The sequence below is a fragment of the Saccostrea cucullata genome, unplaced genomic scaffold (assembly GCF_032062105.1).
Source record: "Saccostrea cucullata isolate Sc308-1 unplaced genomic scaffold, CSIRO_AGI_Scuc_v1 ctg2005, whole genome shotgun sequence".
NCBI classification, from domain to species: Eukaryota; Metazoa; Mollusca; class Bivalvia; order Ostreida; family Ostreidae; genus Saccostrea; species Saccostrea cuccullata.
This window is the reverse complement of record NW_026940840.1, coordinates 50,227-68,331: the sequence shown is the minus strand read 5'-3', so window position 1 is coordinate 68,331 and position 18,105 is coordinate 50,227. Positions and strand designations below refer to the sequence as shown.

The window sequence follows — 18,105 nt, the reverse complement described above, 5'->3', positions numbered from 1 at the left end:
ACTCTCATAGCTTATAGTAAGTGCACTCATCCTTTTATATATTTTTTTGAATTAAAACATCAGCATAAGCATTCTTTCTATGATTAAATTTACACTGTGTCACTTCTTAATTTGTGTATTCATAAAACAATCCAAATGATATTGTTTTATTTTAATTTGTTAATATAATCTCATATTTCAGAATTTGAAAAAAAAAGAATGAATGGTTATATATTATGCAACAACTGAAAATTATTAACTGAAAAATACATGTACACAGTTCATGTACTTTATTCCTTTCCCATCTGAAATAATTCCGTTATTTTAAAGTCTTATCATGATCTTTAGCCTATCTTAAAAAATAATTTGAATACATTCAATTAAAATAAATTATATCTGAAATCTGACCTGTTAGTGTGCAATATTTTAGCACAATATAATATAAAATATAATATAAACTAGATGAGATCTCGTTGCGAGCAACGAGTAGGTCTTCCGTTGAATTTATCGATACGATGAGATAAGATTTTGACTGAGGTATTCGTAAAATGAGAATGGTATAAATTCTCCTTCATTATGTTCCCCAAACGAAGTTGGGGAACATATTGTTTTTACTCTGTTTCTTATTCTTATTATTATTATTTTTCTTCTTCTTCCTGGGTACTTTTTTGTCCGGGAATGATCTCGTAAACTATACATCCGACTAAGGTGAAATGTTTTTAGGGTCAGTAGACATGTTATGTAGATTTGCGGAACGAAGGTCATTTTGCGCGCACGTGCTTGCAAGAGCGTGCACGTGCAACATGTGTAATGACCGATTTAATTGATATAGGCGTAACTTTTTAAATTTTTGATGAAATGCTTTGAAACTTATAATATAAGGATATATTAGTAGCATAGACATTATGACATGGTCAAAATAGCAAGATCCCACGCGCAGGCACGTGCGCTTTGCTCTGATTGGCTGAAACTAAAGTCTCAATATCTTTCTTGTTTTTTGACGAAATCCTTTAAAATTTTGAAAATAGCCATGCATTAGGATATCCTACAACATGATATATAGCAATTATCATGAAAACACGTGCATGCACGTGCGCTGCAATCTGATTGGCTTAAACTTTAAATAGCTATAACTCCCTTGATTTTCAACCAAACAGGATGGGATTTGGAACATAGATAGATATACTGGACTACTACAAGAAAATATGGTCACCATGCACATGCATACACGTGCATGTATGTGCGCTGCAATCTGATTGGCTGAAACTTTAAACAGCTATAACTCCCTTGGTTTTCAACCAAACGGGGTGGGATTTAGAACATAGATAGATGTAATGGACATCTACAAGAAAGTATGGTCACCATGCTCATGTATGCACGTGCATGCACGTGAAATGAGCAAAATAAAAAAAAACACTTGAATGAGCGTATCTTTTTAATACTTTTGGATTAAATACTTTAATATTAAGTATATTAAAATATATAGATTGTGTAGACAAGATGATATGGTCATTACGCACATGCATTCACATGCGCACGCAAAATTTGAATGAACTTGGTATACTTCTGGGTAAACGTTATTAAAGTCTTAAATGCATCGAGTTTGTCTTATTCAATGAAGCTTACAGGGAATATGGCACCAAAAGGGAGTTGGGGAGCGTTTGGGGAACATCTGTAACGGTCCCCGTTACAATTAGCACTAGTTAAATTTAATTCTTCTGACTTGTATCACAATATCCTGAGCATCAAAGATATAACATTATGTTCTGGCCCCTTGTGACCCCCTATTACGTAACGCATGATCAAAATTTTATACTATTTTGTTGATGAATACTTTTGCTTCAGTTATGTATTACAAAATATTGATCATTAGAAAGTTAAAGATGAAAGACTTTTGGTCACTCTGAACCCAATAATTTGAGGTGTCAGCCCCTCTTTCTTGATATAAATTGAAAGGTCTCATGATTTTGAAGACTTTTTGTTCAGCGCTTATTCAGAGAGTTCTTTTCGTTGTGGAGATATGCTAAATAGAAATATTTAGGGGCCATCGCTACAAGTCCTTAATTGGACCGTTTTACAAAAATTCAAGGTATGCATATTGTTTAAAACATTATTCCTACCATCTTTTGTTCAATATTGCTTATCAAAATATTCCCCCATTTTGAGATATAAACCGTCAAATAAAGATTTGACATTCTGACCCCTTTTGACCCATAATTACGTAACATATGATCAAAAGTTTATAATATATTGTTGCTAGTTGTTAATATAAATACTTTTGCCTCAGTAATGTATAACAGTAATGTATAACAAAATATTGATCATTAGAGAGTTATAGATGAAAGAATTTTGGCCCCTCTGAGCCCCTAGTAGGAGCAGCTAGTCCATTTTCGTGATACTATATGAATGTTCCTAACATTTTGCACATTTTTTCTTCAATATGCTTTAACAAATTATGAACAGGTACAAAGATATGAAACAAAATGTGTCAAATTTTTTGAGATGTTTCTGAGACATTTTTTCGGGCCCTACCGAGCTTCGGCGCCTTTTGCGCTAGAAAGATTTGGGTACTCAATTGCAACTCAGCAAACCTTCATGTATACTCACTTGAAATCTTGGGTCAATATCTTTAGTCGTTTTGGAGGAGTTTCATGGACAAGCCGACCCCTTGAAAATTAGAAAATCGACCATATCTCACGACCTGAAGTGACAATACCAAAAAGCAAGGTCGATTGAAGATCTTTTACGTCTGAAAGTTTGATATAAATCGGATGGGCCATCTCTGAGAAATTGCTTGCACAAAATCGGTTGGAAGAAAAATAATAATAGGGAAAAAGACCTTAATTTAAAAAAGTACAAGTACTTAAGTCACGCGACAGGAAGACGGTTCATGACATGACGATGACTAAACTAGGAAGAATTACTATCGTCCAGGAGCCATGTTAGATCTACAGGTCAGAAACGATACATAAATCTGTTTTTACCTTGTTATTAGGTACTATTTGTATTTTCAATTCGGTGAATGAGTTAATTTGTGTTCTACTTATTAAGGAAGTCCGATTCTAAGGTTTATAAAATTAGCATTTAAGGAATCAAAAATGCTCAATAACGTATCTATGAATCCACACAGCATTTCTTTAAATTAAAGATTAAAGTTAATCATATTATATATGGAAAATTGTCAAATCTCCAATATTTAAAAAAAAATTGGAATATCAGCACTGTGTTTTCTTACTGCAAATTGATCCACAAATATATTTTAGTTAAATAGCTATAGGTATCCGGGCATTATGAGAAATTGTCTCTCTGATGAGAGTTAACAGTTACGATCTCTTATTTTTCGTCCTGATTTTTCCTGTATTTAGTTATATTTAAATATTTAGACATATATTTTTTTTAATTTTAAAGTTTAAAAGGCCCCTAATGTGGGTATGTGAAGTAGGTTGGTATATTAATAGCGAGCGCAGCGAGCGTCGCGAAGCGACGCTCGCGAAGCGAGCTCAATAGACTAACGTGTAAGAACAGAGGAAATTCGGATTGAAATCTGTACATACGTCAGCCAAATTTCTCTGTGCAACATTCCCAGAATTCCTGCACTACCTAATGTCCTTTGCGCGAATATTGCCGAATAAATAAATAAAATATGACGTAAAGCATATATCAGACTTTCAGTTTGTAGAAATCTTTCAAAGAAACAAGAAATAACACTGCAATGTTTTTCGACAAAAATTGCACTTGTTGTATAGTTTCAAACAGACGCTCGGCAGTCTCCGTAAGCTCCGACGAGCTTTGTGACGTCGTATGACGTCACAGGTAGTCGAGATATCTCGTGCGGCTTGACGTTCGAAGTGGCTGATCTCAAGTGTTTTTGATGGTACAACTGCGCTCGCCCCAACGGTCACACCGTAAAACATATTATATTCTAATCGTGAGAACAATTATTTGTCATTTTTTGTTATGATTAAAATCATACTCGCTCCATAATTCTGAGCGTATTAAAGACCTGATATACTAATACTCATTTTTTTTAAAATAAATGTTCGGTAAATATATATTTCAAACTTTCCATGTGTAATTACTATAAACAAAATCTAAATGAATTACGTTTACAATATGTTAATTTTATAGATAGTATAATTCAGTGTTTGTCAAACATTTAAACTACGATTTAGCAAAACATAAAGAAGAATAAATATAATTTAGAACTATATAACGTATGGATTTGGAAGGTATTTTGTTAAAATGCTTTCATCAGTCTCACTTGTACACCATTCGATACATTGTTGATTGAAAATCAATTCAACACCCTTTTCTTCCTTATCTGTTCTTGTTTACATTTTCAAATAAAGGATAATAAATGCTAAATAGCCCGCTGTTGAATAATTTGGAATTTCTCGGATTCGAAATTTAGAGAGCTGAGAAATCATGAAAATATTTATAAATCTACGTTGAATTGTTCTCCATAATGTCCTGATATACATGTACAGTGAATATGTATCGATCGCCGCCAAATCAACAATGATCGATTCCGACATTCCATTACTGTATTGGAATATACCGGTTCAAGGGGTGGAGCTTACTGGCGACGAGATTAAAGCGGGGTCCGCTTCACGCATCAGTGAGCAAAGCGGTCCCAGAAAGCGAACGCCGGGTTAGCTTCATTGGACCCAGAGCTAACCCCGAGCGAACGCGGAGCAAACCCGGAGCGCACCCAAATTTCTGAAAGCGAACCTGAAGCGGACTCCGAGTGAACCTGCGAAGCAAACCCGGGGTCTGCTTCGGGTTAGCTCTGGTGTTACATATGTAGATTGTGTCCGGTCGGTACTGTATTTGGTATTTTGTCTTCCATTTCCGTCATGTATTCTATGATACATAGTGTAAAAAGTTTATCTATTATTACAAGACACGACAAATCACTTCTTATTTCATATCATGCTAATAAGCTAATATTGGTACTGTGTATCCAAGGCTTGATTCAAGAAAATCTTAATTACTTTAAAACTAATATCTTTTCTTTTATAGGGTATAAATTTCAACTTTTATAAGACTTTTTCTTAGACTTCAAAAAACATTTTTTTATTAAGATGAATAAAATGAAAATTGTTGATGAAAAAATTTCATTTTCAAGCTTCATTTCGTATCATATATCCTTAAGTACTTTACATTTAACAGATAAGTTGTACATGCAACTTTAATGTCTGAAAAAGAAAAGTGATGTGTCTTCAAATTACGTTTTCTCTAAAAACATTCTTCAACTATGTTCACGGCATTCAAAATTAAAGACAAAGTTCTATCAAATAACAGTATTAAATTTCTTTATTCTTGCTTTAAATACAATACTTTTCAGAAATAGTTAATGAGCAAAACAATTTATTTAATGAGAATTGTATTAGTGGTATTTAACCATTATCCTATACATTTACATCAGAACTAGTGGCTGAAACATCAGTAATGGAGTTCAGTCATTGCGAGCAGTGTAATGTCAACCTGTGTAAGGGTAAGGCCTGTGTAGGAGAGCATCTATCTGATTCAACCAAAAAAACACAGAGTTGTGCCATATACAGAAAGAACATCGACTCCAGACTATCCAAAATGTCCAAAGCATTCCAAGAACTGTGAACTTTACTGTGGACAATGTGACATTCCTGTCTAATCTACCAGTATCTACTCAGGTAAACATAAGGGACATCATTAACTGGATGTGTTACATAAACTCAGCTCCAAAACAAAATATATAGGAAAAGATTTAACAGAACTTGAGACTAAAATCGCACCAAAATATGAAGAAATTGCATCAGTCAAAAAAACCAAAAAAAAAAAAACAAAAAAACCAAACCAAAATGAGTGTGTAATTGAAAAAAAAATGGTGAATTCATAAATTGATTTCATCAAAGACAGGGAAACTGCTATAGCTTGATAACTCCTTGAAAAAATTATTGTAAATGAAGATTATGTAAATATTGATTAGAAAATGGGGTAATGTACAAGATTATCTTAAATATGTAGAAAAATTATGTAATTCATATTACAGTTAATGTGACATACATTTGCAAACAATAAACAAGATACAAATTTACTATACATGTAAGTATTCCAGAGCACATTAACTCTTTACAAAGTCATCATATAAAATATTCTAAACTTTTCCAAACTTATTCTTCACCTTCACCTTCAACTTCACCTATCCCTTGACTTCCGTGGATGTCGTTGGGGCACCTTGGAAGACCTATCCACCACTTTCATCCATAAATTTCTGTTTTCTGCCGTTGTTAGGGTTTCAGCGAGGCTCAGTCCAGTCCACTCGGATACGTTATCATCCCACCTCTTCTTTTGCCTTCCCCGTTTTCGTCCTCCTTTCACTGTGCCTTGCAGGATGGTCTTTGCAAGGCCACTTGAGCGAGAAACGTGGCCGTACCATCTTAGTTTCCGCTTTTTGACGATAGTGAGAAGGTCATCGTGAGGTCCTATGGCTTCTGTGACTGTCCTGCAGACCTCTGCATTGGTCACATGGTCCCTGTAATTGATGCCAAGTATCTTCCTATAGCATCTCATCTCCGTGCTAATAATCCTCTTTTCTAGCTCAGCCGTAAGTGTTCAGGTCTCACAGGAATAAAGGAAGACCGACATAGCAAGGGAACGCATTAACTGGATTTTCGAGCGTAGATTGATGTTTCTATCTCTCGAGATGGTTTCTAATGTCGTTAATGCTGCGGTTGTTTGTGCAATCCTTGCTATAATTTCTGGTTTAGAGCCTTCGTCTGATATGATGGATCCAAGGTACTTGAATGACTTCACTGTCTCGAGACCTTGAATTTGGAGGCGATGCCTTGGATGTTATTGGTCATTAACTTTGTTTTTTCTGCACTTATCTCCATGCCATATGCAGAAGCTGCTTGATCAAGGCGGTTTACTAAGCTAGTTAGCTCTGTCTCTTTCCCTGCAAGGCCATCAATATCATCAGCGAATCGCAGATTTGTGACGGCTCTTCCTCCGATGGAGACTGTGCCTTTATGGTCATCTAGAGCATCCTCCATAATCCTTTCAAGGAAGATGTTAAAGAGGGTGGGAGAAAGCAGACAGCCTAAAGGAACTCCTACTGTTGTGCGGAACCAGTCACCAATGCTATTATTCAAGAGAATTGCATTAGTAGTGTTGTATGTTGTATAGCTCTTCAATCACTCGAACAAGGTTGGCATTGATGTTGTATTTCCTCATGGTGGTCAATAAGGCAGCATGCAATACTCTATCGAAGGCTTTTTTTGAAATCAATAAACACATGATAGAGATCTTGTTATGTTGTAGGTACTTCTCGCAGATTATTCGTAAATTGAATATCTGTTCGGTGGTACTTCTTCCTGTTCTAAAGCCTGCTTGTTCTTCAGCTATGATGGTCTCTGCTACAGGTTTGAGTCTATTTAAAATGATCTTCAGCATCACCTTGCTTCGGTGGCTTATTAAACTGATGGTCCGGTAGTTGTTACATAACTGTAGATTTCCTTTCTTTGGTAAGGTGATAATCAGTGATTGTGTCCATGGAGTTGGCCATATTCCAGTGCTCCAGATGTTGTTGCAGATGGTAGTAAGAGCTGTGATCATTGCTTTTCCTCCAGCCTTAACTATTTCTGAGGGTATGTTGTCAATACCTGCTGATTTCTCTGTTTTTATAGCATTGATTGCTGCTTCGACTTTTTCTCGTAGGTTCGGAAGTGGATCCTCCTCTATGTTTGCCATTGGGCAGTTTAATACTGCTTGGTCTCCCTAAAGTTAGTAGTTGTATAGCTCGGAGCAGTATTCTGTCCATCTGTCTATTATATTATGTCTTTCTCCTCAGTTAGGCATTTTCCGGACTTATCTTAGGTCCTTGTTGGTCTTGTCTGTTTCTCTGTGGTGAGCTCTTTTACCACTTGATATGCCTTCTTGGTGTTGTTCCTTTGAAGGTTTTCTTCGATTTCAGAACATTGCTTTTCAATCCATGTATTTTTTGCTTTATTCAACTCCTTCCTGACTTTGTTGTGTGCCTCTCTGTATTTCTGAACTCCTTCGCATTTTCAGCTCCCGTCTCCTGTCACATAGCTCAAGATATTGAAGCAAAACTATATTCTTTTAAGACCTCAGTGATAAAATTTTTGGGATGCACTTTCAGTAAATAAATACCATTCAGTTAAAACACTGACACCCTTCAATAAATATTAATATTATTTAATAGCTAGACTTAATTATAAGAATTTTCTTTGAACTTTTTTATATTTATTGTTACTTTGTTTACCATGTTTACAGAATGCCTTGTTTCACTAAAAAGAACATTGCTCAGATGGACTACCACTTTCTGTACTTCATGTGATGCCGTGTTGGAGCCCTCCCAAGACCCTCCCTTGTAGGTGTTCTATAATAAGGTATGAGATGCGTTTTATATCACAATGACATGATTCTGTAAATTTAATATAAGGGTTTAACACAGTATAATTGTTATATCATAGTGAGCTGAATTCAGATGTTCTTAAGTCTACAGAATGAAAGAATGTAAAATTTTTATGATGAGAAATGTATATGCAGTTGGATGAAAAGAAAGATGTTGTTTAAATGAATGTTGTATATATAATATTGTGTCCATCAAATTGTCTCAAGCCATGGTCAGAGTCTGCCTACAGCTCCCTCAGGGAACTAACTTTGTTTCAGCATCGATGCTGATTTAAATGCTTGCTGATGCTGATATTAGCAATGCTTAGCAGCTACCTGTTTTTGAAAATGCTTATCCTAATGCTAGCTGGTTGCTGAATCAAAGCTGATGCTATATTCACTGATGCAGATGCTGATTTATGAAACAAAATTAGTTCCTTGTACTGTACCCATGGATGCTAATCAAGCCTTATGTAAGTTTATAACATCATGTTATAAAATAGATCAATGTACATGTATATTGCATTGACCTTAACAGTAAACAAAATGTTAGGTAAACAGTCTGTATGAAGCCATTAAGGTCACATCAGAGGTTATTTTTAAGTAATTAAAGTCTTCAATTTCTTTTAAGAGGGACTGTTTCTGATCATCGTCTTGTAGCTTATTAACACAGGTAATTATATCAGGTTTTTAAAATTCTGCTATCAAATCCTGACCTTGGATTTTAACCTTAAGATTTTGTACTGAAAATTGTTTGCCTCATTTAAGAACATGATCTTATTAGCTTGTCTCGATCATTCACTTCCCAAAGAAGGATGACATGACCACCAGTTGAGTTTACCTTGATCTTATTTATGGTTGACCTCTTTGTATAAAATTATAATCATTTATCTCTAGTATATGGATTAAACTACTGTGATGTGCACAATTGTAAATCAAAATGAGAAACACATGTATATTCAATGCAACAAACAGTTTTGGCCAATATTTACAATGTTACCATAATTGCTGAGGGATGTGTACTCTTTGGCCCTGAAATTTACTTGCCTATCTTTTAATGCTTTTTTCTTAGTCACCACTGTCATGATGTAAAGATTTATCATTCAATTAAATTTTCTTCTTTGATAGTGATACTGTGTTGTTTTTTTTTAAATGTTATGTTATATTATTTTACAGATTTCAAAGTTAAAGAGGAAATGGTTCTAATGATAGAGGCTTTGTCCATGTTGGTTTGTCTCAATCGTTTGGAAAACAGTGTTGGAGAAAATATCAGCAACATATGAAAACTCTGATTTTGTTAATTACAATGTGACTTGAAAGTTATATCTGATTTCATGGTAGTATTTACACATGTGTTGAACCTTCCGAACATCATTGAAAAAGATTATATGATGACAATAAACAAAAATACATATATGAACTTTCCACAAGTTTCCAATGAAGAACATTTTGGGATCTTGGTAAAGGATATTGTAATTAATTTTTTTACCTGATTTATATGTGTTCAGTCTTTTGAAGCCAGTGCTTAGAACACAGGTCCCAGATATCCTCATACTGCAGTTATATTGTTAAGATTGAAGTTTATTTTTAAAATTATACCTTAATTATATCTGTAAAGAAACTTTAAAAAAAAATTAGTCAAACTTGTATATATGCTGGTTAACATGTTAAAAGAAATATAATATTCTGGAAGTGATAAACAATTATAAGAAGTTCATTTATCATCCTTTTGTTTTGTTCTTCTTTGCGACTTTGTTTTTACAATATTCAAAGACATTTTAATATCTTAAGTCATCTTAGCAAAAGGCTCTATGGAGCTTTTCTATCAAAGGGTCTCTGGTGTTTGTTAACTCTGTTCATCTTTCGTCAATGAAAATTAAACCCTAAAGCAGGGAATCAAAGTCTTGCATGGGAATGTGTAGTAAAAAATGGTGTTTTAACGAGCAAAATCTGAAGAACACAAATATGACTCAAGTAAACATTGTGGACCAAGTGTCATTTAAATTGCACACTTTCATTACCCTACAGATTTTTAATCTCTTATTTAGCATATTTTTTAAAGGAGAAAATTAATTGTCTAACATTATTTTCCCTGTTTTGTTTACACCATAGAGTAATCCTTTAGATAAATTTGGGCTTTCATATAAAGTGTTATTTATAGAACAACAGTGAGTCTCTTTAATTCTATTTTTAACACATTGCCATGTGGTTGGCACTACTTTCATGGCTAACATTTTCCTGTTGAACTGACAAGTATGCATTTAAAGAATTGTACCTGTTGCAGTCAGTTTTCATGTAAACGAATGGTTCTTCACAAATAGTTGTGCCACTTTGTTTATTAAACTATTTCATATTTATTTGGATTTTTTAATGCACTGCTAAAACCTGTGGCTGCGCAGTCCTGCAGGTGTATTGTGCACTTCATAGCTGCAAGCTGTAGCTCCATATACCCAAAGATGGTTTTCATTATAAAGCTGAAATGGACCAGTTTTCAAGTGTTGGTAAGTCTTATTTTTAAAGATATTAAGGTTTTTATTTTCAGTGAGTCTCACTTGGTTGCACACAATAGCAAACCCTTAAGCCTGTTAAGCCTCATTTAACACTCATTTTTTTTGTAGGTAAAACGATCAAAAGAACCGAATTATTCCGTTTGCTAGATCATGGAAAACAGTACATGGCAGATCTTAACTGTTAATGGGGAAGCTTTTTTTCTCCACGGTTCCTGAACCAATTTTTAAATGAAGATATCCAAGTTTTAGCATAGTTAGTATGGATTAGATGATCTTTGGAACATGATTACAGCACTAGTGTACTTTTCAATAACTCATTGCTAAAAAATATTTGATTTGATTGGTCTAACGTTTTAATATTTGCCATGATCGGTATCAGTAAGAACAACAGCAAGTAAAAGTGATTTTAACTGTTTAACAGTTTAATGTTTAAGTTCAGAGTATTGCATATTAAGGTAAGTCACTCCTGAAATTTTATATCAAGGATTTTTTGAGAAGTATATTTTGGATAAGTACTCATAAAGTGTAACTCAAAATCGCAAAGAAAATAGGGGGTCAGTGTGCATCCTACTGATCTACGGTACATTTAAGTTGACCTTTTTGCACTTAAATTTCATCTCTTTGGTTAATTACTTTAACCCTTATTATATTTGATTAGATGTAAGCATGGCAATAAATTTAATCTAATTTTTCGTAAAATAGTTTGAATATCTATCATTCAAACAAATCTTGCAAATTAATGCGCAAAATTTATTGTGTGACCTTTTTGCACTAAAAAATAACATATTTGGGGTATTAAAAACTTAATAGGCAATAAAAAATTTTCTTATATCAAACTTTTTACGACTTGAGTGCTGATCAGTCACAAGTATCGAGTAGTTTAAAATAATGACGAAAAAGGTGGGGTCAGTGATGTTAATTTTGAAATATTTGTCAAAATATGTGATTTTCGGGCAAAAAATGGTGTAAATTTGAACTTGACTTCTTTAATATATTTTCATTTTTTGGAAAAATTTGTTGAGGGAAGGTGTAAAACTTAGTCTAAAAATATAAATTAAGACCTATATTAGATATTTTTAGCAATATCAAAACGGAAAATATTCTCCGAGTAAAAGTATGTGAGTCTAAATTTCCATAACATTAAATTTTATAAATGTGCAGATTTGCAGAATTTTCTGCTAAATATCCTTCCACCAAAAGAAATAATCCCTCATAAATCTTGCTTCTCTGTAGATTTTTGAGCAGTTTTTTCATTGAATGTTAAAAAATTTACATTGTTGAATTTAAATATGTTATAAAAATTGAATTTTAAAAAGTAGTTTTGAAGTAAAAGCTTCTGCGTGAACTTTTCTAAAAAGCTGACGAGTGACTTACCTTAAGGAATATTTGTCTAAACTTTAAGAATAAAACTTTTTACACCGATATTGTTACGATATGGTGTATTCATACTAGTATTAGATATTTGGTTAACTTATGTAAATCATCAATTAACAATCTTATATTCATCGTAATACTACTTTGATCTACCATATCTAGATGTACCAACTATAGTTGCCTATAATAAACTATAGTTTGACTATGGTATTTTTGTGGGGTAGGAAAATATACTTTTAATGTCTAAAAACAACTAAGAATTTAATTACATTTAATAACTGTCAAAACAGAGGGTTTTACAAAACATATATTTTAAACATTTAACAAATTTAAATGACACCATACTTTTTTAATTCATAGATATCCTCTTACATACTTATTGTTTTTTTTTACATGGAAACATTAATGAAAATTCTACTTATTTCGATTTCATTGGCAGACTTTTTCCCCATAAAATATAGTTAACAGTTCATCACTAGGGTACATAGTTTTGCTCACAACTACATGTAAATGTAGAAAAACATTTACCCTTGCACACGTATGGAAAAATATATCTACAGATAGGGTGTTTTAATATCTGCAAATACCACATAGTTTACAATGATTGTATACTCTTTTATCTGTAAAGTAGCACGTTGAAACTAATAGAAGTCATTTTAATCTACCAAAGTACAAGAACCTAAATCTCATGATCACAAAACAAGCAGATATGGTATCAGTGTACTCAGATCTATCCAAAAGCCATGTTAGATTTATAGGTGAGACTAAATATTATGGATTTTTTTATTGTCATTAAGGTACGATTGGTGCTTAAAGTGAATTACTCGCTCACTGTTTTACGTGATTTGGTATTTCAGTATTTAGATAAAACGACTACTTTTTATCGCTTAAGAACCCTCTCTACACTGCACACTAAAGAGTTCTGATTCTCATGGTGTTTTTCTGCAGTTAGAGTGATCTGCCCTTAGATCTAAATTCAAAAAAAAAATAGAAATTTACAATATATTACTCAATTTGTAATACATTAAAGTAATATTAACATTTTATAAGGCCAAGTTAAATTATCTGAACATGTTATTTACATGTATTTTCTTTACTGAAGTTATTAATAGTGACTTCTATTCACCGAGACTTTGTCGTCTTTGAACATTTTCCCGGGGGTAAATGCCACTCACCATTCAGTGAAAATTAAATAAATAATCTCGATATTAACTCCTTTATACAATATATTTTTCTCAATGTCCGAAAAAAATTCACTTGTGTAGAGAGGGTCCTTAACAATATTTGCATGCATATAATTGTCGACACCAATTGTATCCTTGTAAATTCGAAAGGAAAAAAAATAGAATTTCCAGTTTTTTTTATATTTGATATGTTACTGACTATAGACGATCATATTTCGACAAACTAAAAAAATAATCCACAAACTGGATCCATTTATGATCATCTCTTCCGTATGTTCTGTAAATAAATGAAATCTCAATGTTATTGAAAAATGGGTTGAATTCCCTTAAAGTTACACTGTTTTATAGTTTAAATAGTTTACGTTCCCCAAAAATATTACAACCAGGCCAGTCAAAATCAATGTCAATGTACTTTATTAATATTTGACATTTAAACAACTTTCCTGTCCTTCTTTTAAATTTCAGTAAACCTGAGCATGTGGCATTGGTGATGGATCCCCGATATAGTGCTCAAGACATCCTCCGATGCGACCTTTGTGAGGAAGATGTGGTGCAAAATCATTGCGAGGTTTGTTTCATCAACCTCTGCGAAGCCTGTAAAGGGAAGCATCTTTCAAGCAAAAGACACAAGGTCGTGCCATACTCAGAAAGAAAAACACCCAACAATCCAAAATGTCAAAAACATTCTAAGAATTGTCAATTATTCTGTGATAAATGTGACATGCCTGTCTGTTCTACATGCATCTCCTCGGGTAAACATAAAGAACATTGTTTGTTAAATGTTTTTCAAAAGCTTAGCTCTAAAACGAAAGATATCAAAAAAGACCTGAGAGAACTTGAATTTAGAATTTACCCAAAATATGAAGAGATCGCTGCAGACATCGAAAATAAAAAGGACAAGTTGGAAAATCTCTATCAAAAATTAAAAACAGCTGTCAACAAACAAGGAGAAAACTGGCACAGAGAAATTAACTTAATTGTCAACAAACAAAATTCCGAAATTGATGACATGAAAACTAAGCACATTTCTGTTTTAGATAAACAGGAAAATATCATAACACAACTTACCTCCAAGATAAAACATCGTATTTTTGATCTTCAGAAAATTCTTGAATCCAACGATCTTTCCCTAGCACACAAATCCAGAAACGATGAGTTCAGGCGTTTACCTCCAGATGTTAATGTTTCTTTACCAGTATTTTCCCCTCAGAAGATTAACACAAAACGGCTTCGTCAACTCTTTGGTTCTTTATCAGAATTATCAATGACAACAAAACATGGTAACGCAATGGAGACGCCAGAAACTGTTTCCAACACTCAAGTCAGACGGCTGCTTGATGAACCAGAGCTCATTACCACTATAAATGCTACAAATAAAATATACAATATTGCCTGTCTCAGTGATGAAGAGATCTGGACCCGTGGGAATAACAATATTTTAAAACTTTACAATCTACAGGGCAAACTAGTAAAGTCCGTTCAGACCATATCATTGAACAATCCAGATGACATCACAGTGACGAAGAGTGAGGATCTAATTTATACTGACTATAAAGGAAGGTCGATTAATAAAGTAAGAAAGGGATACATCGTGGAATGGATTACACTACATGGATGGAAACCTAGCAATGTGTGTGGTACTTTAACTGATGACCTCCTGGTAATCATGGACAGTGATGATGGAGAGCAATCCAAACTTGTTCGTTACACTGGCCAAAGTGAACAAGAAACCTTTAAGTTTGATAATACAGGTAAACCTCTGTATTCATCTGGTTACTTTACAAAATACATCAGTGAGAACAGAAACCTAGATATTTGTGTGGCCGACATTTTAGCCAGAGCAGTAGTGGTGGTCAATCAAATTGGAAATTTGCGATTTAGGCACACTGGTCATTCCCCAACTGCCAAAAGATATTTTGAACCAGTCGGTGTCACAACAGACAGTCAGAGTCAAATCCTCACATCAGATCGTTTTAACAGCTGTATCCACATCCTTGACCGAGATGGACAGTTCCTAAGTTACATTGAAAATTGTGAACTATATCATCCATGGGGTTTATGTGTGAATACTAAAGACCATCTCTTTGTAGCTGAGTCTGATAGCGAAAGAGTGAAACAAATAAAATACATGTAATTACTGAATCTTTTTATTTGTTTGTATTATGATAAAAACAACGGAAATATTATTGTGAAGTTTTAGATAGTAAAAAGAAGATAGTATATGGAAATATTTAATGATGCATAAGACAGGGTATAATCCAAATTGCTTATTGTCTTTTTTTTTTAATTTTGTACAGCAATGAATACATAAGCATATAATCAATAAAAAGCATTGTAACGTACTCAAATGATGATTTCAGCAAGATTTTCTTTACAATAGTTACATATATCATTTTAATAATTTAAAGAATAATCTGTGCAAGATAATTTTTTTGAATATGAAAAAAAATCTTGATGAGGTCAGATTTTTTAAAAAGAAAGGCAGAGCATTACTTTAAAACTTTTAAATTTTAAAAGCAAAAAATGAGCAATTAAGGATATAGTGTTACAACAGCACAATGTTCATGTTGTATTATCACCTATATTTGTGCAGGGAATAAATTGAAGCAATGGTTGGCTTCAACAATGTAAATAATGCATAATCAAACGTATTTCTCACAATGTTGGAACTTGAAAAATTGGACAACATTACAAATATAATGTCTCTCACTCATTAAATGTTTTTACTGAATTTTTGATCTTGATAATTCGGATTTCTGTAGATTTTTATAAATTCATTGTTCTGTCTCGGAAGGGAAGACTCTGTTGAAGAATTAAAAAGAGCATAAATGAAGTTTCGTAAGATATTTGTTTAATCAATTATTTAGAACACAAAATTATTATATTTTATTAATAATATATATAGTATAACAAGTATTAGTTTTCCTAAAAAGCTTGTCTGACGTGGTTTGCTTAAATTCATAAAGCGGAAAGAAATAATATATATGTTATATATTTTCTTTCTTTCGATAATATATCTTTCAAAGACCACGCGTAAACAATATTATTTACAAAGTACATTAAATTTAAGCTCCCGGCTCCAGGAAGACTTAAGTCAAATTTTAATCGCTGATGAAATATTTATTAATTATGGAATTATTTTTTTTAATTTGCACATAGGCTCTAGGGTGGATGTTAGTTCATTTGTGCTGCCTCTGGGGTTATTCTACCTCAACATCGCACTTCCTGGATCCCCAACAGGTCGTGGACAGAAAAGTCCTCTTGCTTTTCACCTAAAACAAGATTCCTGAACTCTACTGCAGTTTCATTTTGACGAACATGCTCCTCGGTCTCTTTGTGGATCAAAGAATAACCGATAACAAAGTCATTGTGCATTTCTGTCCATTTGAGAAATCAGAAAAACTGTATTTCATGAACCAAGTGATGAACAGTTCATTTGGAATGCCAGAATTAGTCTTTCCATACCTCTTCTGAAGCAATCATCGCATGAGGAACTCTGTTCCCCGCCACAGGGCTGGGAAATTGATGACGCCTTTGACCTCATGCTGAGCTGTGGTGAAGAAAGAATCAGAGATTACACCATCAAATTCATGGCGTCCGCTTATGTAAAGAAAACCAGACTGTATGACCCAGCTTGCTCAACTGGAGTTTTCCTGTCCACACTCAAAAAGGTATTTCCCGACAGTTACACAATCGGTCAAGATCTGAACAGACTGATGACAGAAATTTACCGCCAAAGGGTTGATGAGGTGCATTGTGGGAATGCTATGGAACGAAAAATAGAACCTGGAACGGCTTACTACTGTTTTGTTCGTTTTCAAAACTCGGAAGTCTTGAAGTCAACAGAGGCAGAGGATCTGTTGTCGGCGCTCCTCCCAACCGTGAAAAAGGGTGGGTAAATGATAATTTTTGGACACACTCCAGTGCTTCTTTCCTCAGCTAACTATAGAACTGTCCCGGGATATAAGGTAGTGCAGTGTATAGCCACAGCTGTTGACAGAACTGGAATATTTCAATATTATGTTTTACAACGTTTGTCAATGTAAAATTAATAAATATTATTGGAAATCTGAAAGGAATTAAAATTAAAATTTGGAAATTGTCTTCGGTTTTATTAGATTCATACCATGTGAATTCTTCGAGAAAAGTGACGAAAACCCCCAATGAAAATGCTAGAAAATGTCTGTGCTTTAAAAAGACTTCAATAGTTGATCAATGCATTTGTTGAAATCGGAAAACTGATACAAAGTTTAAGGTTGTATGGAAAGTACGTCGATTTCTTTTACCATTAATATCTTTACGTAATAGTCAAATCATCTTTTGGACGACCATTTAACTCCAAATCATTGTTTTGATGATGATGATGATGATGATGGTGATAGCCTGGTATCTTCTAGAAGTGCAATAAGGTTTCTATAACCTGTAAGCCAAATAAATGTCGATGAATGATGTTTATACCATGGACGTCTACTTCAATAAACGATCTAGCCAAATCAAATGAAGGTATTTGGTGACGTACTGTAGGTGTGCAAAAATGTTAGAATTTTCATTCTTACCCTGGGGGTCAAATGGGGTAGAAGAAAAAGATGATTATTTTTCCAAAGAGACATAATGCTTGGTCTCAGAACCCTTCTTATATTTTACACAGCATCCATATTACT

The 18,105-nt window shown here is 33.6% G+C and overlaps 2 protein-coding genes and 1 long non-coding RNA gene across 3 annotated transcripts; all 3 read left to right on the top strand.

Annotated features, from left to right (window-relative positions):
* The first annotated feature begins 8,292 nt into the window (after positions 1–8,292).
* On the top strand, positions 8,293–9,867 carry LOC134256418 (uncharacterized). The gene is made up of 2 exons (XR_009989725.1): positions 8,293–8,372; positions 9,553–9,867. It is a non-coding gene; the product is annotated as an uncharacterized LOC134256418 (long non-coding RNA).
* Positions 9,868–13,934: 4,067 nt separating this feature from the next.
* On the top strand, positions 13,935–15,578 carry LOC134256422 (E3 ubiquitin-protein ligase TRIM45-like). The gene has a single exon (XM_062739065.1). The coding sequence runs from the start codon at positions 13,935–13,937 to the stop codon at positions 15,576–15,578; it is 1,644 nt and encodes a 547-aa protein (XP_062595049.1).
* Positions 15,579–16,762: 1,184 nt separating this feature from the next.
* Positions 16,763–17,343, top strand: LOC134256421 (isonocardicin synthase-like). Its single transcript, XM_062739064.1, has 2 exons — positions 16,763–16,864; positions 16,921–17,343. Exons 1-2 carry the CDS (start codon positions 16,763–16,765, stop codon positions 17,341–17,343), a joined length of 525 nt encoding a protein of 174 aa, XP_062595048.1.
* The last annotated feature ends 762 nt before the right edge of the window (positions 17,344–18,105 follow it).

What these genes read in the sequence shown, in the direction of transcription:
- LOC134256422 (XM_062739065.1), top strand. Translation starts at nt 13,935, where the DNA reads ATGGATCCCCGATATAGTGCTCAAGACATCCTCCGATGCGACCTTTGT.
- LOC134256421 (XM_062739064.1), top strand. Translation starts at nt 16,763, where the DNA reads ATGCTCCTCGGTCTCTTTGTGGATCAAAGAATAACCGATAACAAAGTC. An exon ending in AACTGTATTTCATGAACCAA is followed by an intron (nt 16,865 to 16,920) that starts GTGATGAACAGT and finishes CCTCTTCTGAAG; the next exon opens with CAATCATCGCATGAGGAACT.